Below are 24,728 nucleotides of genomic sequence, written 5' to 3'. Positions count from 1 at the left end.
AAATGTGCATTTATTTTTCTCACAAGGCTCTCAGAAAATAAACAGTTTTCAAAAGTCTTTAATTAGCATTTAATGTCAGACCTTTTGCTGGAATTAAGGAGGTACAGGAGTCATTGTGGTGAGCCCTGATTACTTAATAATATGTTGATGAACACGACTATCAATCAAATGCCTTGACAGGCCTTACAATTCAAGAGAAACTGTCCAAAATAAGGCCTGCTGACTCTCTCATTGTGGGAACATGTGTGAGTTTTGGGACGGGGGGGTGGAGGGGTGGGGGGTGGCAGGGAGAGTATCCACAGCACAGGTCAATGATGAGGCTCAAATTGAACAGGGAGAAACAAATCAGAAGGAAAACTGTCAAATGACTGCATGCATTTTATTTACAGGGTTGAGCAAACTTAGGCGGCAATACAAAAACAACAATTGTGAAATTCCAAAAAGTGCCGGAGACTGGGGTAGGATATTGCTTTTTAATCATAGAGAAGGAAGGCGGCTTGCTTGCTTCAGTTGCAACGGCAGAATACACTCTACAAAAATATTTTGGGAACACGAAAGAGCCTGTCACAGTAGAGTGTGCTAGTTAAGTGCATGAGTAATATTTGAATTTTACAGTGATGTTACGTTCATATAAAGAACAGGACATGTCCTATGAAGTTTCTTTTATTTCATTTCATTTTCAAATAATGCATCAAATCAAAAAAAGTGACAGAGAACCACAAATAGGAACATATGTACTGTTGAAAATAAAGATATCCTTGCACTTGGTTCAGCTCAAAATTACTAGAATTACATCAACGTAGACAATTAGTCTCAAGAGAGAATATAAATAAATTGGTTCAGTAGATTCAAACAAACTGTACAGAATATGTGACATTTGCATTGTTAGATTTAATCTCTGATGAAACTCAGATTATGTCATTGTTTGTGCTCTACAGTTTCACTTGTGCAGTTTTGGAAATGAACTGTTATCGTTTTTATTGCAGCTCTGCGTCTCCAGCCTTTTCTGCAGAGACAATACAGCAGCAGTGATTCAACCTGCAGGTACAGGACATTCGCCAAGGTTTTCTAATTTTAGCACTGTTATGACACACACACACACACACACACACATATACACACTCACACACACAATACACAGAGAGCGAGAGAGAGACACACAAAGAGAGAGAGAGAGAAATAGATTTCCCTCCCTGTCTCGCTCTCACTTTCTCTCCCTCTTCTGACTTTAGCAGACCATGGCGCTCCTTCCCTTCCTTGCGTGACTCTGTAACGTAAACACACTCAGAGGAGTGACTCATCACTATTTATCCGATCAATCACTAGATATAAACACGTGCTGGAGGTCAAAGGTCAGTGCCCTGGAGGGCGATCTGACAAAGTGCTCACCGTGTGGCACAACGCAAAGCTGCACGTACCCCTTGTTCTCGTTCACGTTCGTCCAGACACCCATGATCTCTGCCGAGAACAGAAACTGTCATTTCAGGTGACGAGCCATATAGATCGGCGTGAGACCACTCTCTTCTCCCTACAAGTAAAAGGGGAATAAGAAGAGAAGGGGGAAAAAAACAGACATTTTGAGACGAATGATCGCTCTCTCTCCAGCCCTGCAGAAATGGAAAGAATGCAAACCTGATGAGCTGCTTGTATCTCTTTTCTGATGGAGCTCTCCCCCCCTGTTTTTGTAATGAGCGAGTGAAAACCTATTCTGATGCGGTGCGGTGCTTTTGGACATGACGGCACAGCGTAAATGAGCTTTATCCTGTTTCATGTAGTGGTGAGTTGATTTACGAGTAGTGAAAAGCCTGTTTGGTTATGCATGCCAAGTTGCCTTTTCTAGCAATTGCCACTTTTTTGGTCGGCGTGTTTGAATATCTATTGTACAGAATGTCTAATAACGTGTACGGTTGACTGAGTGCGCGTGCGTATGTTTGTGTGAGACTGTGTATGGTGCAGGCGAGTGTGTGTGTGCGTGCGTGCGTGCGTGCGTGCGTGCGTGCGTGCGTGCGTGCGTGCGTGCATGCGCGCGCATCTGTGTGTATGAGAGTGTCTTTGTGTACGTAAAAGTATTTTCTGAGAAAGTCATGATCAGCACATTGTCCTATTTTACAGCCCTCGTTTCACAAGAGGTGCTGGTGCTGAATAGAGGTGGGGGGGTTGTGTGGCTGGGTTGGGGTAGGGGGTGGGGGGTGGGTAGGCTACTTCCCTTTTGGACCAGATCTGAAGAAGGGCCAAACATAATCCTGCATCAATCTTAGCGCTGTCACGAAGCACTCTCCAGCCTTTTCCAGTGCCATTGTTATAGAGCAGGCCAACGGAAAGAGGTCTGGAGCAGGTGGAAATAAAAAGCCCTTTGACGGTTTTGGGCGTAAGATTCCCTGTGTGCTCCTTATGACATTTACACAAACCCCAGGGAGCGAGCCTTTGGCAGTCGACACACAACGTCTGGATACACACGCTAGCTGTCTTGCTTGTTGGCCGGCGTGTCTGTCTGTTTCATCCTCGGAGCACGCTCAGTGACCGCCGCTCCACCACTGTATTCCTCCCCCTTTTTCATTATACTGTCATTACGACTGGCATCAGGCGTAGACGTAGCAACGAGCAGAAGACTAAATAAATGTATGAGCTTTGGTCAGTAATTCGGTTTCATCTACCCAGCAGCTTTAGAAATCTCTAAAGAAAGTCCTTGAGAAGTATTATTCAGTGTTAGATGTAGGAGTTTTTTTTTTTTATTTAAGCTAGTGAACGAACATTTGTGTTTTTGTTTTGTAGCATCTATGGTTCTTTGTTATGAGTATAATTCTTTGTCTAGGAGCGGCCATCTCTTGTAGAGTTACCCATACTTTCAAATTCAGCTGGTGTGCATTCTTCTTGCTCTGGAGCAATTAACAATTTAGGGGGCTTCTGCTGTGCTCCCCTCGCTCTCCTCTCCTCTCCAATTGAGATCACAAACTGTGCCTTGGCGGGCTGCTCGTCACATGATGCCAGTTCGGTCTGATGCATCACTGGGACCCCCCTCTGCGCAGGAAATGCTCACAGCCCTTTTTCCCACCCTGGCCTTCCGCTGTGGGGAGAAGGCATTATGGGGCCGAATCACGTTACGTTTCCGAAACATTCTTAAAGCCGACCACTAGCTTGGCTATCGGTTCCCACAGACAATGAGGATATGCCCCGGGTTCAAAGTTACACGAGCGTAGATTGTACAAGCATAATAATGTAAGCTGCCAAGCCTTGTTTGTAAGAGAACAGAGATGGGGTAAACTTCAGAGAGGAAATCACCACACAACCCCCCCCCCCCCACACACACACACACACACACACACAATCACACACACACACACACACACACACACACACAACCATCACGACCACCACCACCCCATCCTGACTTTTACTCCACCCCCCCACCCCTTCTGGCTACCTGCCCCCACACTCAGTTGAGGTTTTTGAGAAGGTGCCTCCTCAGTGTGGTTCAAAAATAGTTGAGGGCTGTCTCAGAGGAAAACCTTAAGAGACTGAAGAACAACACATTGCACAACGACATCGTCTATTGTTGTGCGCTGTTTGGGAATTCTTAATTGCTTTTTCCGAATAGCCTCCCCACAGGAAAATCCCCCTTTAAAGTGTGGTGGTGGAGTGGGAAAGGTGGCGGGGGGGAGTAGCCGCGAGGCCATGTAAATACAGTACGGATGCAAACGCTGACTCTCTCGTGCGCTCTCTTTAAATTCAAATCACTGTATATCAAAAGATTAAACCTGCAACAGACGCCACCACACCAACCCATGCTCTACTCTCTCATGTTCAGCCTGAGTGGATGTCTACTGTGTGATGTCTCTCCACTGATGTATAATGGGCTGACATGGACAGACTCTGGTTAATTGTGTGTGTGTGTGTGTGTGTGTGTGTGTGTGTGAGGGGGGGGGGGGGGGGGTCTAGGGGGTGGCAGAGCAAAAGAACACAAACACGAACTTCACAGTGGGTTCCTTTCAGCCACCCTCCCACAGGCATGTGTGTAGATCTGTGGATCTGAGAGGCCGGACTGGATTGTAGGAAGCACAGAGCAGTGCGTGAGAGAGGGAAAATGGCAATTTTATAGTGGTTTCTCTGGCATTTCGCCCCCAAGGAGAAAGAGAATCTTTTGCGATCCATAGCTCTCAATTATCATTAGTCTGTGAGGAATTCTAACAGGAGGCAGGAGGTAGGCAGAATGGGGAACTGATGGAGGTACTTCATTGGATCCCTTTGATAAGAAGATCAGCCTTCCTGTAAACCCTGTAACTTTATATAGACTACACAGTTCAGACAGTTCAGGGGAAATAAGGGTTTGATGATACTGAAAAGATTTAGGTCTATTGAAATACATACAATTAAGTATGAATGAGAGATAAAGACCTAAAGAACAATGCTGAAATCATGTCAAGCTAATTTGCAATGACCATTTTGTTTTCAGTGATGCCAATTATAATTGGTAAAACGAATTGATCATGAACCTGATAACTTTACAACTTCATTATCATTCACAGTTACATCATTCACAGTTACATCAATCCGCACGTGGCACTGGCTTTTTATATTAATGTAATGCTTGGTGACACACTTACACATGACATTTCCTGAATAACTTAGTTGTTTGCCTAAGTGAAATTGTAACTTAAACTGCATAAAATAATGCAATTAGTATCCTAAAGGAATTGCACATGACTGCAGATCACCATCACAGCCCTTTCCATTATCATCCTCTGACCCTTTGCGCATATTCTCATCAGCGTGCATGTGGTATACTGGCGAGGCTTTTTGTATCCTAGAAGTGCTAAACGGAAAAGGACTTTATAATCCTAAAGCAAAACGAACGTGTTGTGGTCAGACCGTCATCAGGGAGACATATTTACGCTTCCCAATGTATTCTGGTTCCTCCAGTTTAAAGAAGAAAAATGAAATATGAAACCGTATCTCAATCGCTCGTTTCATCCGTCGGGATGTGTTTTGTTTACTTGTTTTCTTTTCGGTATGCTCTAGAATGCTGTCATTTTGAGTTGAAATAAAACTCTTGGGCTTGGGCTTGGGCTTGCAGAGGAATTTCACATAGGCCACACTCAACCAGTTTCAGTTTATTGCCACGAATTCAAGTCCTGCCAACTTTTCATGGCTGCTGCCCTTCACTCGTGTCAAGTTTTGATGCGGCTTTGTAAAAGTACCTCATTTGATCCAAAGAACAATGAAATTGTTGCATTTGTTTAATTTATTTTTAATTGGTTTCTTGTAGAGCTAACAACGTTTGAGGCTTTAATGAAGAAAACTATGTTTATTTTTAAACGTGCGTGCCTTAACAATAAAGGCCTTTGCCGCGCTTCATCTCTCTATGATTTTCATTTGACAATGCCTCAGGGATGACTTGGTGATGCTTGAGATCTAGGGAGAAATTGGCACTTGCCTGACTTGAGACCACGAGACCACTAAAGAGTGTATCAAAGGCAAAGAAATAAGTGCAAATATTGTACAATATCGGGAAACTGATTAATTTAAAAATAGGCTATACAAATAGGCTATGCAGATTTGGGTCGTGTGTTTGTGTAATGTTAACACATTTGAGTGTCACGTATTATTTCTTATAATAATAGTAGCCTATTTGGTTTTAATTTAGTTTAACGTTGTGTGTTGTGCTCAATTTCCATAATGCTGTTATAAAATATGCCGGTATTGTTCTTGCTGAGCAATTATTGGCAATGTAGGTAGGCTAAAGTACGCATCATTATTGAGCTCAGGCGCAATCAAACGAGGCTTATGCGCTCAAACAAAATGAGCAATAATAAAGAATTTAGGTTGTCTTAAGTATTTCCGAAACAGGTTTACCCTGTAAGTTAATTTGCACGAGTTGAAATCACAACCCAAACAGAAATACTTTGATTTAGAGACAGCTACCTTTGATATAGTAAACATGGGCCTACCGGAGAATTCCACCGTGGCAGTCAGGTATACGCGTTGGTCGAAAGGAAGTAGACATCAAAATATTTGCCTTAGAGAGCGTATTTGATGATGAGAGTTCTGGGTAATCTGGCCAGAGATGCAGAGGTCTGGACACAAGTATCAAGAGACAGAGTATACAGGACAGAGGTCATCGTTGCTCTCAAGGAGGCTTCGTGCTTGTTTTGGGGTAAGATTCAAATGATCAATGACCATGTCACCCACTTAGGACCACCATGAAGCCCCTTCAAGTCCCTTATTATTTTGTGTTTCCCGCGAGCCAGCAAGCAGATTTGCCTTTCAGTCAAGTTCTGTTTCTGACGTGAGTGAAGATCTGAAACGAGGATAACAAACCGTCCGGTGTAAGTGGGTTGGGGGTTCATTGCAAATAGGCTGAAATGTCGCGACTCCTTTATTGGTGACGTAATTGAATACACTAATTAAATATTTTGTCCATGTGCAGGAATTATAAAAAGTATAATATTTTGGGGTACAGAGATATATTCTCAATGGGTTTAGCCTTAAACCCATAGACCATATCTTAATATAGCCTATGTATTTAGTTCGCTGCTGTAAATATAACCATGCTACAAGTGGAAATCTCAGATGCTTAGCCTATTCAAGTCACGCATCTCTTGTCCTAGAAATTCAAGCATATATTCATTTAAATATAGGCCGAAATTGGACATTCTGTTTCAGACATTTCCGTAAATTATAATTTTCGCATTTTGTAGGCTATTTCAGCGATAAGCATAGCCTATTGACCTGAGTATTTGAGAACGTTGATATGATGTGACCGTATGGGGAATTGGTTGTGGAACACATACGAAGTGAACCATTATACTGATATGTTGCAAATAAATCAGATGAATATCTGTAAACATATAGAGGGTAGTCCTGCCCAGATACCTCGTCCAACCTAACCCTATCCAATATTCACCTGCTTCATAGGCTAGCCCACACCATCCTATCCTCAACCACTAAGAGATGCTGTGTGGGGACCAATGACATGGAGCTATCTCGTTCGCTCGTGCAGTAAACGACAAGAGCTGTTTTCAAGGCAACTGTAGACATGTTATGTGATGTGATGTGATGTGATGTGATGTGAACATGGTCAATATTAGTTGCTTTGAAAAAAGGTCGATCGATTTACCCACTTGACCCTTTCTCTGTTGCTTTAGTGACTTGGTACAGTTAAGTACTTGTCCCGTCACGGTCATAAGATGCAAGCAGTCTGCCTTCCCGCCTCTTAGTCTTTACCACACCAAATCACCAGGGTGCAATGGCAAATTCTCGCCAAGGAAATTAAAAAGTCGTACAGTGCGATTTTAGCGCCGCTGATTACAAGAAAGGGTGGGGCCCCCATCTTCTACAGTTCAAATCAATCCCGCGGCCCAATGAGCGCAATCAGCCCTCTGTGTAATCCCATCCTTTTTCATTCACATAAACAGCACTTGAACAAAAATATACACGGCCACCTACTGAGTAAGTGAAAGTGATGTGAGTGTGCTGTAGTGTGTGTGTGTGTGTGTGTGTGTGTGTGTGTGTGTGTGTGTGTGTGTGTGTGTGTGTGTGTATGCGCGTGTGCGTGTGTGTGTGTGTGTGTGTGCGCGCGCGCGCTCGCGCGCGTTGCACAGAGAATGCAATAGGATTTACCTCATATCAAAAAGATAATGATGTCTGCTATGAGGCGCATGGTAGGCTTGCACAAACCCTCAGATATCATTTGAAATCACCTGAGACTCATTGAGCAGCTAATTAAACGTTTCTCAGTGGCCATCCTTCTGTAGGCTACATCATAACTGAGATAATAGCTACTCAATCAGTTCGCTTACCTTGCTCATTTTAGCAAATGACGCAGTGACACAATACTTGTGTAGCCTATGAAAAACTGCGTTAAGAATCCAAACGCAACACTGCATCTTTATCCACCTCCTTCAAATATGCATAGTGGTGTGAAAGGTGTTTCAGATAATGTCAAGAAATAGCCTATTCACCACCATGTCCATCAAGAGAATATTTGGGTAAACTCTTTTACACATAATAGGCCCTACAGGTGTTAAAGAAAACTTGAGTGACAGTGGTTCAGCTAACAATCTAGAAATATATCGTTCACATTTTATTACAAGTAACGCAGTCTACATATGAATCACATTGTAAAGGTAATTTATCACCAAAAATATGGAAATTATTTGGCTATGTGAAGCTTTACCACTGTATTGCTAGCAGTTCTCTCAATCAGTGAACATCAACAAAGTCTTTCTTCCTTTCTTTCTTTCTTTCTTTCTTTCTTTCTTTCTTTCTTTCATATACAGGGTCATGCAGGTGTTTCTTCACTATTATATTCATATGAACCAATATGCAATCATATTCATATGAACTAATGCAAGCTAACTGATCAATCACAGCCAAAGATAATGTGAAAGTAATGATACTAATACTAATAATTATAGCAATGATAAAAATAATAATGTGTTACGATAGGCCTAGCATGTAAGTTTCCGAATTAATCATATGGTTTTAAAATACGTACACTGTTCTTAAGGGGGGCTGTCCAAATTAAATTAACTGATCAAAAGAAACACATTAATAGATATACTTTAAAATATCGTTTTCCTTTAAAAAAAAAAAAAACGTAAAACACATTCGTTTTATATTTTTCCAGAATAAGTCTTCAAATGCTACATTCAGCTGACCGGTTGGACCTAAAAATGGAGGGCGGCAAAGATGGATCGTAGTTTTCTATCATCTAGCCTACCTTGATTTGGAATTCCTTGTCTGTATATCAGATAGTCAGATAATCTACATTTTCGTATTTATCTCGATTTGGAATTCCAATTATTTTCCAATTATTCCAATTATTAATTATTTTAAAACCCCAGTACAATAAATAGGCTAGTGTTTCTTCAGGTTAGTACCTGGTCTGTCCCATCCATTTGAGTAGCTCTTGATATAGTAACAGAGCCAGGGCATCAAGCTGCCAAACACCACAAGTTGCTCAACTAGCCTACACTTGAGAATTATGGATAGCCACATTGTTTATAAGTGATTTGTCGGTTAAAATAGGCTAGAGATGTGTGTGACAACATCTGCTTAGAAATGCATATACAGGCTATTGATGAAATAGGGGTTCAAAACGGGGTTTAAAACGGGGTTCAATATGAGGCGTTCAATATTGAATGACTTGCGATATGGTAAATTAAAACGCTCAAACTAAAACTATATCACCTGTAAGGCTATCAGGAGGAAAGACTAGGCTATATCCGTGTGCGTTTATTTCTAACTAAGACATTCCAAAAGCTCGTGAACCCATCTTGCCAAAACGGCAATTATTTCATATATCAATCGAGCAAAATGAACATTTTAGTGACGCTGTTGCGCCAGCGATGAGGAATTGTTCTACCTAAGTGACTGTGCATTCCAGAGGATGCAATGCTGTCAAATATTTCACTGGCAGACGTCATGGAAAATGAGCGCGCATTCAAGAAGTGAGTGGAAGCCGGGAAGGATTTCGGAGAGTGGTTTAAAAATGGCTGTGTTATGGGGGACCAAAAAAGAGCTTGAAATTTCCTAATTTAATGGACTCTTCATGAGACCTTTAAAAATAATCAATTCACGCAAAGAACAAATTGTGATTTCAACTAAGCTAATATAGGCTGAATTTGCCTACATTGTAAATTATAAATTGATTCAATTAATTACAATGGGCCTATAGTAATACAAGTGCTATCATCACATTTAGAACTGCTATCAATAGATTAAAACCAATAATCGCAGTGGGTCGATGCAATTATTAAACATGCTTGTTTTCTTTTTTAAAATTGCATAACTCTATCTGCAGATACCAATCCATTCAGAGGTTGTAGTTTTGATGTTCTGTGGACACACTTTTTCAGTGTCGTTAAATAGCATGCCAATCATGGTTGCTGGGTGATCTATAATTCATGGCGCATGCACACTCTGCCACAAGTTTAAGTAAACACTGAAGCATCCCTTATCTATAAACTACAGCCAGGTTGTAGAGGGCATGTCCTGGAGAGTGGAGGGGTGGGAAGAGTGTGAAAGGCACTGGTTTTGGGGAACGGGTCGAAACAAGGGGTGCTCTCGGAATGAAGTCATCAGCGTAATTAAATGCAGGGAGAGAGAAAAGACGGGCGCGCGCCTAGTTCTTTGGCGCGCTGGGTGGTCCATGTCTCTGATAAATGCATGGGCCCCATTCCAAGCGGGCGCTCCTTGTAGAGCGGTTAAAACAATACTTCTAGCCATATACATTCCTCACTTGGGTTTCAAACCTGGCCACCCCATCAAATATCTCCCTTGCACCCAAACTGCACGTTGGTCATGAGGATTTGTATGTTATGGTCACCAGGGGCACGCACGCTCTGACTTTATACATGTTTTGCAGTAGGCTACAACGCAAAGTAACTCAATAGTGTTAGGCTATATATGACAATAACGTTCATGCATTGTTCTTGGCATACATGTGATATTTTGAGCAGGCTACTATAAAGAGGTACCCTCACATAAATGGTTTGTCTCTCTAACATGGGTTATTAAAAAGTCACGGATCATTTATTTATTTATCTATTTATTTATTTTTTAAAAAATGTGGGTCTGATAGCCTAGTTACATTTAATGGCAGTGTAAGATAATTAATGCAACTACAATAAGGCAGTGTCAATAGTTGCACCTTTAAGGCAGTGTCAACTAACACGTTTCAATGGCATCAGGAGTGAAAGTTGTGCACAGTGCACACTGGCATTTGCTAACTGTTTGTAGTTTACATGCTTGAACTAAATGTACAGAGCTGTGTGTGTAAAAGTGCATATTAAATCCGACTGCTTCGAAAGGCCTGAAGTTGGCAGAAACCAAAACAGCAGCCAGAATATCTTATTTCAGGGACCCGCGAGCCACCCGGAGTGAACCTGCAGGGCCGTCCGTCTGCGAGGGGGCGAAGACTGAGAAATCTCGAGCTCTCTCGGGATCAATGAATACCACTACTGCTTTCAACAGCTGAAGGCAAAATAGCAGAAGTTCTCTGCCACGCACAGACGGCGGAAAATGTATATTTAGGCTTGCGCAAATTTGGCTTGAAATGGTTTTGTTATAGCACAGTCACGAACATATTTTTTAGTATTTTAAATCCCTGTTAGTGGATAGAACAGTCGATCTTTCCCGGTTTATTTTACTGCAAAGAAAATAACGTGAAAAGACGTCGATTTGAAAACAAATAACATATGGTGCTGGATTTAAATAATCTGGAGCAGCTCGTTACTTATATGACCACGAAGTCAAATTGTATCTTATAGTACACACTCAGTATCCTACACAGCATCAGTGTATGTCACAAACTAGAGCTAATCAAAAACGCTAGGCTACAGGTCCACTTTGTCGTCGTTTATAGTTGACATGATTCTAATTACTTGCCTTGAACTTGCGAATAACGGGGTTCATCTTGAAGGTTTGCAGGGCGCTGTTCAGAAGGCTCCATCCGAGTTTCTAGGTTCATAGCTCGGCCATACTAAGGGTGTCTCTCCTTCTCTCGCAGCTAAAATATTATCTTCTTTCTCCTTTTCTGTATTCATGTTTAAAAACAGTATCCAAATGCTGCGCCGAGTGCTCTCACAAACGGGCACAATGTATCATCAGCGTATTAGCTGATCTAGCTGGACTTTTTGCTTGATTTTTTATTTAAAGAAGGCCAGGGAAAATGTTTACATTTTGCAGTATAAACATCCTGCCCATGTTCCTGTCTATCTTAAAAAGAAATCAGCATCGTGGTTTTTTGAATGGGTACCGCTTTTCCTTTCCAACAAACTTTTTGAATAGAATAGAATTGTACATTTATTCCTGAATTTTTAAATCGGCCCAACTAGAAAAGCTGTTCAGATATTCCAAAATGCCAGGCGACACCCACTAGGCTACTTAATGTTTGGGGAACACAAATGCAAAACAGGAATATTTTTGGTGCAAAAAAGAAACAAATATTGCTAATGAATAAAGCCTATACTATAAATTGGAATTACTACCCTAGGTTTATGAGCATACAGATGCTAACTAGCAATCGTGTAGCCTAACCTGGAACTACCAAAAATATTGGAGGTATATACATATTAGTATAATTATTGTGTACATGTTTGAATACATTCAAATGTAAAAAGTAAGCAGTCTTTCTATAATAAAATATTCTTCACTTGGCAACGCACTGGACTCTACAGGTTAGAAATTAGAAAAAAACAATCATACGGAGAGTTAAGGCGGGCAGATGTTCCGGGAGCCCACCCCAGCGGAGTGGGAGGGGACTGGGCGGGCCTCTAGGCTCCTCTGACGTTCGGACGGTCAAGAGCTTTGGAAGGCACTGATGGCAACAGATAAGTAAAAGGCGATCTCCTAAGGAAAGACGAGAAGAGTGCGACAGAACTTGAAAGAAGTTCCCTCCTGTCCCTTGCTTTTTGAGGACGCTACTATCAGAGGAATTCGGGACACCAGTTGCGGGGTACACGTAATTACGCACGAGATAAAAACCATTTTGTCCACGCATTACGGCTACAACTTCATAAGCTGTCGACTATTTTGTTTCTATTCGCCAAAAAGGTCAGTACAAGAGTTTGAAAAAGACTACCTATTAAGTAATTGTTATTCGTTTTAACGTGGAGATTTTGACTGAAGACTGAACTCCTAAAACCAAATGACGGCCGAGGTCCAGCAGCCCTCAGTGCAGACTCCTGCCCAAAGCAGTCCGATGTCTGCTCCGGAAAAGCCGCACAGTCAGACGTCAGTGATGGAGACGGCCTCCTCTACAACCAAAACCAAGAAGACAAACGCTGGTATTCGTCGCCCAGAGAAGCCGCCGTATTCTTACATAGCCCTGATCGTCATGGCCATCCAGAGTTCCCCTACAAAACGTCTGACTTTGAGTGAGATTTACCAGTTTCTTCAGAGCCGCTTTCCTTTTTTCAGGGGCTCCTATCAAGGATGGAAGAACTCCGTGCGTCACAACTTGTCCCTGAACGAGTGCTTTATTAAATTGCCAAAGGGTCTTGGTCGACCAGGGAAGGGCCATTACTGGACTATCGATCCGGCCAGTGAGTTCATGTTCGAGGAGGGATCTTTCCGCAGAAGACCAAGGGGTTTCAGGCGTAAGTGTCAAGCGTTGAAGCCGTCAATGTATAGCATGATGAACGGACTTGGATTCAACCATCTACCAGAGTCGTATAACTTCCAAGGGAGCGGGGGAGGACTGTCTTGTCCTCCAAACAGTTTATCTTTAGAGAGTGGAATTGGAATGATGAATGGACATTTGGCGGGCAACATGGACGGAATGGGGTTGGCAGGGCATTCGATGTCACATTTGTCGGCCAACGGTGGACATTCCTACATGGGAAGTTGCACGGGGTCCACGGGGAACGAGTACCCACACCACGACAATTCTGCTTCTCCCCTGCTGACCAGTGGAGGAGTCATGGAGCCTCATCCGGTCTACTCAAGCACGCCATCCGCATGGGCTCCTGCGCCCTCGTCCTCGCTGAATAACGGGGCCTCTTACATCAAGCAGCAGCCACTGTCTCCATGCAACCCCGGTGCGAATCCACTGCAGCCAAGCTTGCCAACGCATTCTCTTGACCAGTCATATCTGCACCAGAACGGACACGGCACAACCGACTTACAAGGTAATGTCACTTAATCAGGTCACACAGCTTTTCCTATATCAGATTTAAACCAAATGAGTATTTTGAGTTGTTAAATGAGTCCGTATTAAATCACAGACATTGTCATGAATATATCCGGCTAAATCAGTCTAATTTCGATCAAAATCTGCTCAACTAAAATAATCATATAGTCACGTTTAATCCATGATAAATTGAGTATACGTTCTGAAATAATCAGAGCGCGTTTTGTCTCTTTGAGGCTGTGTTTTATACGAGGGTAGTCTATCAGTAATGATTAAGGCCCTCCACAATATAAGGCTACACTGGGTCATATAAACCGGCTTATAACCCTGTTGAGGGCGAATGGATGAAACTTTAAACCTGACTATGGTCTCTAAATACATTCTTGACGGGGTCATCGAAGACAGGCCCAGGGCATCTCAGTAGGGACACGTGTTTAGGACGGTGCCAATCCAGAGTCTATGATAACATGCGCGAGCAGAGCCAGTCTGATTGCCCTGCGGCATATAGTCCTCAGGGACTCGCGTGCAAGCAGTCGACTGTCAATTACAGACTCTACCACCCTCAAACCCACTTTCCAGGCCTGTTAGCCCTCCTCCCTGTAAAGACACAGATGACAACCGAGAGTGCTTACAAGACGTTGATAAAATAAATACGTTTAAAGGGCCTTTATGTAAGCAGTTGCGTAATTATTTAACTAGTGAAAAACTGGCTTTTTTGCTAATATAATTATTTGAACCTGAAGTCCCTTGATGTTTCTAAAGGGACACACATTATCCGCACATATTTTATTCTTGCTTTTTATTTATTTATATTACATAATTATTATTATTAGTATAAATATGTATATTATTATTATAGTCATTATTATTGTTATTTACTATAATGGTGATGTTTTTGGTTAACTGTAACTGTGCTCGTATTAGGCCTGTTATACTTAACTAAACTAGGAATATCAGAGCAGTTTGATTTGGTTTAATGTAGCAATCGTGCTGACTTCCAATATTATGGTAGGCTATGACACATGTCTCATTCATATCCATGCCTTATTGGATATAAACTCAGTACGTAAGGGCGGTTCTTCAGTCTTACTTTTCAGGCTTAAAACATTTTGTTTCTACTTTTCAAGATTGAGCCTTCTGAGTCCTTTCAGTTACACATGGCAGCCACATTTTGTTCCTAAGGTTTATGAAGGCGTGTAAAATATACCAATTTTCCTCCTTGTCTTACAGGTATCCCTCGGTATCATTCCCAGTCTCCAAGCATGTGCGACAGGAAGGAATTCGTCTTCTCCTTCAATGCGATGACGTCGTCAACGATGCATTCACCGAGCAGCGGGTCTTATTATCATCATGCACAACAAGTCGCGTATCAGGACATCAAGCCGTGCGTGATGTGAAGGCAGTATCTTGAATTAAAAGACAAGACTGACTAAGAGCCACTAAACCTAGTATGCAGCTGTAGGGGAGCAAGGGAATCGCTCAGTCGCAGCCCCATACCAACGTGGCCTAGAGCAGAGATGGCTTTTCATGACTGCGAAGATTACCAAGAAGCAAACTCCAGTCACTGGTGTCAGTGAACAGTGGATCCAGTCGCAGAACCACGACTTCAGTGACCGTTATTGCGGTGGGAAATAACCAGAAAGGTGCATTGACTTGATTTCAATTTCCCGAGTTGCCAGCGTAGGCCTACCACTACCAAAGGTAACGCCGCAAACAGCCTCCATAATTCCAATGCATCTCAACCCCTGCAGCCGCTCGGTACTATAATTCTGCTGGCGGATAACTACCACTTGACAATTTGTATTTTTCTTCCAACTCATTTGTATTTTTAGACAAAAATGATTCTCTATTATACTTTTCACTCGGGTTTTTAATGGCAACACTATTTTATGACTTCATCTGACTTTATTTTTAATCAGAAATGAAATTGAGGGGAAATGAAGGCACTTTTAAATACCAAAGCGCAACTCATTTTATTTATTCTGTGCATATTTTAATTGTAAAAAATATCGCCACATATTGAACGCTTTATTGGCAATATTTGCCCAGAGGATTTTTTTTACTGAGGTTCAATAGATAATGGAGAATAAATGTAAGCACTGTTAGTTATTCGTCTTTATTTTGGTGTATATATACATACTGACACCCGTCTTACTTTTCCCAGCACTATAAATTGTACATGATGTAATATCGTTGAGTGGACTTTTTGTCTACTTTCATTGCTTTAGATTAGGCTAGTATGTATTTTAACTACTCACGATTTGTATAGAATTAAACGTATCGGCATGAAGTTTGTTCAACTGTTGAAAACGTCTATAAAATTGTTTTCCCTTTCAAATGAAGTGTCATGGTTTTCAATTATGGATGTATTTCACATTATGTAACCATACTAGGCAACCCATTATTTCTTAAAATCCAAGCGTAGAAAAAGTGACTGGTTTTGACAACCATGTAATTCTTCTATGGATAGGTAACACTTGATGAATAGCCTATCAAAACTCCTGCGGATACGTAACCAAAGCAATTGCAAGCATTCTTCCCCGGGTTTTGACATTTTGCTAAAAAAAATAGAATAAGCACGTTTTCAAATATTAACACTGTATCAGAGAGCTCTGCAAGCTTATAATTTTGCGAAATGCATTGGTTTTTGGTTCATTTGACTGTCTAGAATGGAAAATCTGTCTTAGAGAGAATGTGTTAAAATGGGATGCTACATGACGCTAAAATAGGCCTATTATGCATGGTAGGCTATTTAATCTCGCAGGATAGACTCACGACCAGATCGTATGACCACAGTTCCCCAATCCAGTCCTACCTCTCACATAGGCCAAAACAGACATGGCATATAATGTTGTGATGAATAGACAACCTTGTTCTGTTGGTGGAACAGGCCGTGGGCCTTTTATTTCAATTAAAGTCGCATATGACCTGCAGGTAGTGGTTAACACACTATGTACAGATTTGAGATGTGGGTGCATTTATGTGTGTGCGCAGCGCTGCCTTGTGTAGGAGATAATTTAAGGCTATAGTAACTCGTGTGCGTAACAGCAAGTAGGCATTGCGGCCTTTAAGATGAAGTTTGAGCACGAGCCGTCATGTTTAATGTCAGAATAGCCTTGGTTATGATAGTAAAATTAAATCTAAGAAATCAATACACGTGGTGGTCATGCAATTCATATTAAGTCAGCCCTTTAGATGTCAAAGGAACATACCCAAACTAGGTTCATTTGAGAATGTTAATTTCGAGCAAAGGCATTGTCGTGTAGCATTAGCGGCACCTATTGGCAAGATGTCGCTGGTTAGTGTAGGCCCGGATACCTTTACTAAGTATCTACATGTTATAAGTAAGATAAGCAGAACATCTAAAATTCAAAATGCCATGTTTGACTAAGTTGCTGCAGACGCGAAATGGGCCGACGCAGCCTGGCTGAGAAATATGTGATGGAGCCTAAGTGTTGTTTGTGGCCTATGTTTTTGGTTGTTGTTTTCTTGTAAGTCTTATGTAACTCAGAACTGCAATTGCATTAGATGTTTTACACTCACATTTAACAGACCCAGTTAAGCCAGTACACTTGGTTTGTTCTGTGTATTATTTGTTTAGTTCAAGACCGCTCTTTATAAACCTTTGGTTTATGAGCCCGACTTTTGCGTATGCTATTCGGCCTACTTTAAACTTAGCTCCTTGTTTTCTAACTGTTTAATTGCGGACGAACAATGTCAATAAAGATTAATTTAATGTGAACGTGCCTGATTAAGCAATGAATTTTCTCTCTGCTATATACCCATCTAAATGTGTTGAGCTTAAAGTGGTTTCCCAAACATCTCCACATTGCTTGATTCAATTATCCCAATAACCCACCAGTTTCATCTAGGTATGAGAGTAACTAAATTAGGCTACTTAACTACAAAAGGCTCATCAGAAATATTGAAAATCTGTCCCCATCAAATAAAACTAATGTTAAGATATTGATGATCACAGATCCGGTTTATCAAGCGGAGGGTTCCTAAAAGAGGACTGCAGTCATGAAATGTTTCATTTGTTATGATCCAAAACATCATTCATTCAATAGAATTGCATTTATCTATATTCTCTTATACCTCACATGGCTTCATGGTTTTAGTTCAATCAAACACACAACTCATCATGTATAGTATTCATCAACAGGTTAAATAGTGGCTTTAGACATGTTTCTGATAGTCAAACAGGCCTATATACAGAAATTAGGACTGCTGTTGAGTAAGCGCCTGGTAGCTTCTCCACATTGGTCCTCTGCTTGTCTTCTAGCCTATATTACTGCCTTATCTTGACTAGTGACCAAGCGCTGAACCCAGAGAAATTCTCCTTGTATGAGCAGGGGGGTGCAGCAAGTCCACATTTCTCTGTGGAGCTGGGACCACACATTAGCCTGCTGATGACGTTAGCCAGAGCGGAGCGTTTTGGCCCGGACAAGGAGTTAAATTCTTGTTACCGGCCCACAGCTGTTAGCCAGGGCGGGTGACAGAACCATAAAAAAAAAAAAAAAAGACCTGCGCCTGTACTGGCCTGGCTGGAGACGCGGAGAGGCATGCTGATCTTGTACATCTGCCTCAAAATGAAAAGAAGAGGCTTTGGAAGCAGCCGAGCACGCTGTATACTTATATGTTCATGCAGTAGCCATTTGCTGCCTACACATTCCCGTGTCTCTCTTTAAAACTGTGTGTAGGCTCTCAAAACTTCACAGAACATGTAACAAAAGAGAAACCACATGTGGAATACAGTAAAGCATACATGATTGAGAAAAAAAACAACAACAAAAACATAAGACCTACATTTTGTCAAAAAATCCAACAAGTAATAGTAATAAACTTGTAAACGATGGAGGTGGGCATACAGGGAGGATACTGTGGGCTGCATGTGTATAGCTAAATGTTATGATCCAAAATTAACAAGAAAGAGAAAAAAAACATGTCACAGTGAAATGTTAGAAGAGTTATTTCTTGGACAATATAGGATAAGTTGATTTTGTGATCCTGCTTACGACCAACAACCACTGCACGGACAAGCGTTTGCGAATCTGTGCTCAGGGGTCATCTTATCTGAAGCCTTAGCATACCAAACCCAAGCCAGACTAATTGGACTTGTCAAGCCTCCCGATATGCTTCCCCTGCGTATGAATTGAGGAACTCCAACAGTGGAACAAAGTGAGAAGACCTTCACTTCATAAAATAGCCATGCTGGCTTGAAAAGGCCAAAGGCAACTAATTAAATTTGCAAACAAAGGGGCCAACACACAATTCGTCTTGTTTGGCTGCTTGTGGATTTCCTTTCTCATTAGACTACAGCTGTGGAATAAAAACACAGCAATCCAGTCCTTCAATAGTTTCATTTGACATTTATATGTTTTATCCAACCCCAAGTATATTTTTGAATGAGGAGAACTCTGTCAGTCAACTTTCATTTGAGGTTTAGGTTTGAGAATATATTGCCAGAAGTGTAACAACTTGAAGTAAAATTTATTTTCATATGTAGTCTACATTTCCATGAATTTTACAGCAAATTATTCCTGAAGTATAAAAGACTCAGGTAAATTAATCCCAGCAGTCGGGGAATAAAAAATGTGCTCCCCTATGCTAGATCACCAAAACATATACACAAGCACTGCAACCACCGCACCGCAAATTCATCAGTTCCAAGCTTGATAAAAGCTCCAAAATGAATAATAAGTTATAAGCAACACAACAAGCCTGCAGTCATTGTACAAAACAAACAAAAAAAACACAGTAGGACCTTTTTCCTTTTTGCTGACAGTGCAGGACAGTCTAGACTATTAGGAAGGAGGCAGATTTTCCACCTTCCTCTTGGGGGTTGGTCTTTTTGCTTTAGGCTTGTCCGTGACTGCTGCACCGGTGGTGGTGTTGTCAGGTGTTGCCGCGGCGGTGTTTGCGGAGGTCTTGGGTCTCCTGCGGTGTGCCTGGCCAGGCCTGCGGTCCCCCCTCTGGCTCTTGGCCAGCTCTGGCTGCAAGGTGTGCTCGTGTATGGACAGGCCCTCGAGGGCAGCGAGGGCATGGTCGGCAGCCTGCTGGCCTGCGTAGTCCAGGAAGGCCCGGTGCTGAGCGCCCTGCCAGGTGAGGCGGAGTGGCACGGCCTCGCGCTCCCTCAGGGCACTCTTGAGCTCGCTCACGCGCACGCCCGCTGGAATGTTCCCCAAGTAGACGGTGGTGACAGGAGCTTGGCCAGCTGCCCTGGGCTCCAAGACGCTCTCCCCCCCTCCGCCGCCACCACCACGCCTCGCCGCCACCTCCTCCGGTTGGCCTTCCTTGGGCCGCCGGCGCTCCGAGGGGCCTTTCGGGTCTCGCTTTGGGTCACTCCTGGGTTCCGTCCTGGGCCTGGATGCCCTCTCCCCTCCCTCAGGACTTTTCTTTAGCGTGACGTCTTTTCCAGCCTCCTGCTCCAGAGCTCGGAGTTTCTTCAAAATGGGAATCTTCTCCAACATGTCTGCGTCTACCTGAGAGGTTATTAAATTACAGTTGGTTTTAAAAAACAAAACCGAAATTAACTTAACCTGCTGACTACTGTACAGTATTAAGGGCTAAGATGTTGAACTCGAAGAGACCCTGGGGAACCTTTCTCACAATAAGAAGGCCCCATAACCTTCCACTGACAGACGCTGTTTCGCATATATATATCTGAACGGAAACCCCTTTGAGCCCATCCTGAAACACGTCAGTAGAACATCAAAAAGACCGGCACACGGTTTTTGGCACCATTAAAAACAGCTGATAATAGAATAACTATGCTGTGCTGCGCAGAGGGAAATGGACCCCCGCTGTATGTTTGGAGCGCTGATAACCCTTCACGTATTCATCCTTATCAGCACGACTATTTTACTTCCGCCTGCGGCTAAAGAAAGACGCCTTTCTGATCTGGAGGAGGGAAAAGCGTTTTTTTAGAAGGGCCTGATCACAGGCTGTTTCGTTCAGGATATACACGGCTATTGTCTTTAACCTGACCTATTGACCAGTTTTTTTCCATGCCGTATGCGGGGGGTTCGGGCTTGCCAGGCATTAAGGTCTTTGAAGATCAGACTTGCCCTTCCTTTCTAAGAGTCGGCCAACACCACCTTTTAATGCCCTTTCATGCTCTGGGAAAGGAGCACCATCAGGGCTGATGTCAACAGCCTAAGAATGTAATACATTTGAAAAAATAGGACAATTGGCAATAATACAATCGCTGCAGTACTTTGTAAATTTGTGTCTATGCCTGTATTATTGTGAATTTCTCAAAAATAGCTTTTGGAATATGTCAAGTTGACCATTTAAATCGAATGGATTTTGATAGTATTGGCTATAAAGAATTTGCATTATAAATAGCATTACCGTATGTTTCAATTACTTTTTGCATTAAGTCCGTTAATAATTTGCTATATATAGTCATGGCAGAAATTGTTGGCACTCATGCTAAAGTTAACTAAAAAGCAGAATATAAAATCTTTTGGAAATTTATTTGAATGGCTTAAGTAATAAAATGAGGAAAAATCCAACCTTTAAGCACACCAATTTTCTTTGTAAATGAATAATGTATCATAAATAATGTTCTTCCCAAAATACTGGGGTCATAAGTATTGGCACCCCTATGCAACCCTATGGGAATTTAGCACATAGGGTTAACATAGGGGCAGGCAGTTTTTAATATTTTTTTTAAAGGCCACTTATTTCATGGATCCAGGATACTATGCATCCTGATAAAGTTCCTTTATCCTTTGGAACTAAAATAGCCCCACATCATCACACACCCTTCACCAAACCTAGAGATTGGCATAGTGTTTTGTCCAGTAAGCCTATTAGCTGGTTTGATTTGCATTGAGCTCAATGAGCATCAAACATAGGCTAACTGAACAAAACTGAAAATACCATGTCAATGCATTATATCTGTCTGATTCTGAACAATATAATCAAAAAATACAGTTGAAAAATAGAATCACCTTTGACCAAACAATGCCTGGTGGCTTTGGATGTGTGCATCCTGTCTTGATAATTCTCGTTGGGGTAAGAATGTAATCAACAGTGAGGTCATGGATTTCAATTAGTTCTTCAGAGATGTCCACTACCTTGAAACAAAATTAACAGAAATGTTAGAAAATGAAATGTTATCAGTACCTTAATTTAATTCAAAATACAGAGTAAAAAATACAATGCTGTGCACTGTGAGCTATCTTGTGGATGCTAATCGAGCACTGTGGGCGATGTAGTTTGTTGATTACATGAGCATAATAGATCAGGAGTGACAAGTGGACTGACCTGGCAGTCGTGAACAACCGTGGCAATAACAGTAGACTCATTCACAGCTCCCATAGCGACCATCATGGCATATTCCATGTCTGCAAAACCCTCACCCTTTCCTATGCGATAGCCTAGATTTAAAAAAAATAAAAAAATAAAATGACACAACAAGAAAGTAGGCTACAATGTAAATACAAAACTAAGTAGTTGAACGCTTTACTATAAAACTATACTATAAGTAGTTGAACGCTTTACTATAAAACTATACTACAGTATAAGTAGTTGAAGTATGAACGCCTTACCTTTTTCAGACACAGCCACAGACCCAACTACAATAAGATCAACTTTCACTTTGGCATCAAGACCTATCGGGACGCTGAAATCTTTCACACCCTGGGGGAAAAACGGTATCGTAGGATTTAATGTCGTGCAGAATTAAAACAAAGTGAAGAAAGGGCCCATGTCTTCAAGATGCAGTGTTTTAAATATGTATGTTATAATGATTTGTTTTATTTGTAGTATTAAATTGGTGCTAGTGTAGCATAAGTCTATAGCTGTGAAAAGTCGTCACCTGTGAGGTGGAGCACACACGCAGGTCCTCTTTGCTTGCTCCCTGTGGAGGGGTGATCTTGTTGAACAGCCCAGTCCGCAAACGAGGTGTGGGCACCAGCAATGTTTTCTTGGCCTGAAAGACAGAACACATACATTGATAATACACAATGAACAAACAAACAAAGAAACAAACAAACAAAACTGAAAAGCAGTTTAATGAAAATTTCAATGAAACACACTGGAAAGTAGGGGGGACGGGGGGTGCGTGAAAACAGCAGGAGGATTGCTGAGGAAAACCACAAGTACCAATTAATTTCGCAATGGCTCAAAATGGATGACACACAGTGTGGCCTGCAGAAAGGCCCAGACCAAGCCCAACTCCTTAGGGCCCTGCTGACTGAATACCTGTAGCACCGTTAACCGTGCCCCTTCCAGTGGTTTATCAGGGTCCACTTTGACCTCCTTGGTTCTGCTGTACACCTGGAGTTCAGACACCTTGCTGCAGGCACCATGAGCCCCCTACAGAATCAAAGAGAGTAGGAGGTGAGTGACACTTACTTCCAAAGTACAGAAGCGTGCCTGCTCCTGGGGTTTGTCTGGGTTCACCTTGACCACACTACTGGACCTGAACTCCTGCAGGACCTTGAGCTGATTGCAAGCTTGGGCAGCTCCCTGTCCAACCATAAAGAATTTACATAGAAAGTGTCATGTATGGATGGACATTGATAGAACTGAGTGACGGAAGACTAGTGTACCCGAACATGGTAGCCTAAGCATGCACATGTATCACGCATGGTCAACGCAATTAGTGGACACTTTTGAATGACCAGAATGTCACTTTGGACAATCGTTTAATGACCTACCTTAAAATTGGGAATCCTATTATGAACAGGCCGTGGGAAATTGGCAAGATTATTAGCTTCGATATAATCCCACACTTTTTTCCGGATGTCCCATTTGGTTGCTCCTACAATCAACAAGTAAACATGAAGGTTAAGATTACGCACTCAGTTACAACTCATTTCCAAACACTTGTGTCGACAGTCAGTGATATATTCCGACTTTACCCCGGTTTATCTGTATAACTGCGTCCATTTTGGAGAGGGCAAATCGAGCGTAAGTGTAAGAACAGAACACTTTCATTCACTGTGCAGCTGCGGTGGGCAGGGCAAAAATAGAATCGTTGCATGCCTTGCTGTCAAAACACGTGCGCACTCCACAATCCACGCAAACACCGAGTATGTCCTATGTCATAATAAGGGGTGGACAGGAAAAGGAAATGTTTCAGATATTAACATGGACCACAGTGCCCCTGCTGGATTGAGTGCGTACTGTAGTGTAAGTCAACTCATCATAAAACAGACCTGCTACATGAACATGCAAAATACATGCGAGGTATTGGTGAATATAGTAATACAGAAAACACCACATATTGTATCATGCGGGTCAATTCTGAATTCTGCTAATTCTTGAAACAAACAAATTGCTGCTGATAGGTTATTGAAAATCAAAGGTAGCTTAGGCCTACTATCAGTGATGCACATGCACAAGTGATGCACATGTAAAATATGTGCATCACTTAAGCCTACATGTTGCTGTTGTCTCTCTTTCATTTAGCCTACTGTACCTTGAAGTGTACCACGAGACAATATGTCAGCTATCCATAGGGGGGCAGCAACCCCCGAAACAATCCTTTGATTTGATTTTAATAACCACCTCTATGACCAGAAATGACTTTGAAATTAAACCGTACATAGCATGCCTTCCGAGGACCCCATGTGAAAACATCTAGGATGTTAACATCACTATAACATACCAGATTTGTGGACCAGAAATAATCATTCCGGAGAAAGGATGAGTGTCAGCAGAGGGCGCTATCTCTGCAGATACCACTGTAGGAGAGGAGGCAAGGTGTAGGCCTAACTAAATCATTCACTTTCTCATGGGACAGTTTTGCTGTCTGCATCTCAATGATGGAATACTGCACAGAGCCACCATTCAATCGTGACCGCAAATAATTCTGATAAACCATTAGGGGGACGCTTAATGTCACAGGCATTGCATACACTGGCCGCGTGTTTTTGATTCTGATATTTGAGGATGGTAGTAATGACTTGTATGGGGTTCTTGTTAAATGAAAGGGATCAGGGAAAGGCAATTGAAACATACTGTCACCAATCCAAGCAGACATTCACAGACAGTGCTTTATACGTTTGGTTGTATCTCTTAAGCTTTTGGAATTCTAATATATTATGGAAAATGTTAAGATACAAAAGTCAGTCTT

General features: G+C 41.9%; 2 protein-coding genes and 1 long non-coding RNA gene across 4 annotated transcripts; 1 reads left to right on the top strand and 2 right to left on the bottom strand.

The window, feature by feature from the left end:
- Nucleotides 1-365: 365 nt before the first annotated feature.
- Nucleotides 366-11,606, bottom strand: LOC134095781 (uncharacterized). The gene is made up of 2 exons (XR_009940613.1): nt 11,385-11,606; nt 366-1,524 (listed from the first exon to the last, which is right to left on the bottom strand). It is a non-coding gene; the product is annotated as an uncharacterized LOC134095781 (long non-coding RNA).
- Nucleotides 11,607-12,354: 748 nt separating this feature from the next.
- On the top strand, nt 12,355-15,971 carry foxf1 (forkhead box F1). The gene is made up of 2 exons (XM_062549461.1): nt 12,355-13,631; nt 14,864-15,971. Exons 1-2 carry the CDS (start codon nt 12,650-12,652, stop codon nt 15,028-15,030), a joined length of 1,149 nt encoding a protein of 382 aa, XP_062405445.1. The 5' UTR covers nt 12,355-12,649; the 3' UTR covers nt 15,031-15,971.
- Nucleotides 15,972-19,107: 3,136 nt separating this feature from the next.
- On the bottom strand, nt 19,108-23,671 carry mthfsd (methenyltetrahydrofolate synthetase domain containing). Of its 2 annotated transcripts, none has more exons than XM_062548938.1 (8): nt 23,512-23,671; nt 23,308-23,411; nt 23,003-23,116; nt 22,464-22,577; nt 22,195-22,285; nt 21,911-22,023; nt 21,595-21,720; nt 19,108-20,118 (listed from the first exon to the last, which is right to left on the bottom strand). In XM_062548938.1, exons 1-8 carry the CDS (start codon nt 23,585-23,587, stop codon nt 19,441-19,443), a joined length of 1,416 nt encoding a protein of 471 aa, XP_062404922.1. In that variant the 5' UTR covers nt 23,588-23,671; the 3' UTR covers nt 19,108-19,440. The 2 variants fall into 2 exon arrangements, with proteins under 2 accessions (XP_062404922.1, XP_062404920.1); XM_062548936.1 differs by lacking the exon at nt 23,003-23,116 and adding an exon at nt 22,850-22,963.
- Between the last annotated feature and the right edge of the window lie 1,057 nt (nt 23,672-24,728).

This window comes from Sardina pilchardus, chromosome 11, assembly GCF_963854185.1.
Source record: "Sardina pilchardus chromosome 11, fSarPil1.1, whole genome shotgun sequence".
Taxonomy (NCBI): Eukaryota; Metazoa; Chordata; class Actinopteri; order Clupeiformes; family Clupeidae; genus Sardina; species Sardina pilchardus.
Note: the sequence above shows the minus strand (reverse complement) of the source record. Positions and strands in the feature narration are given on the sequence as shown.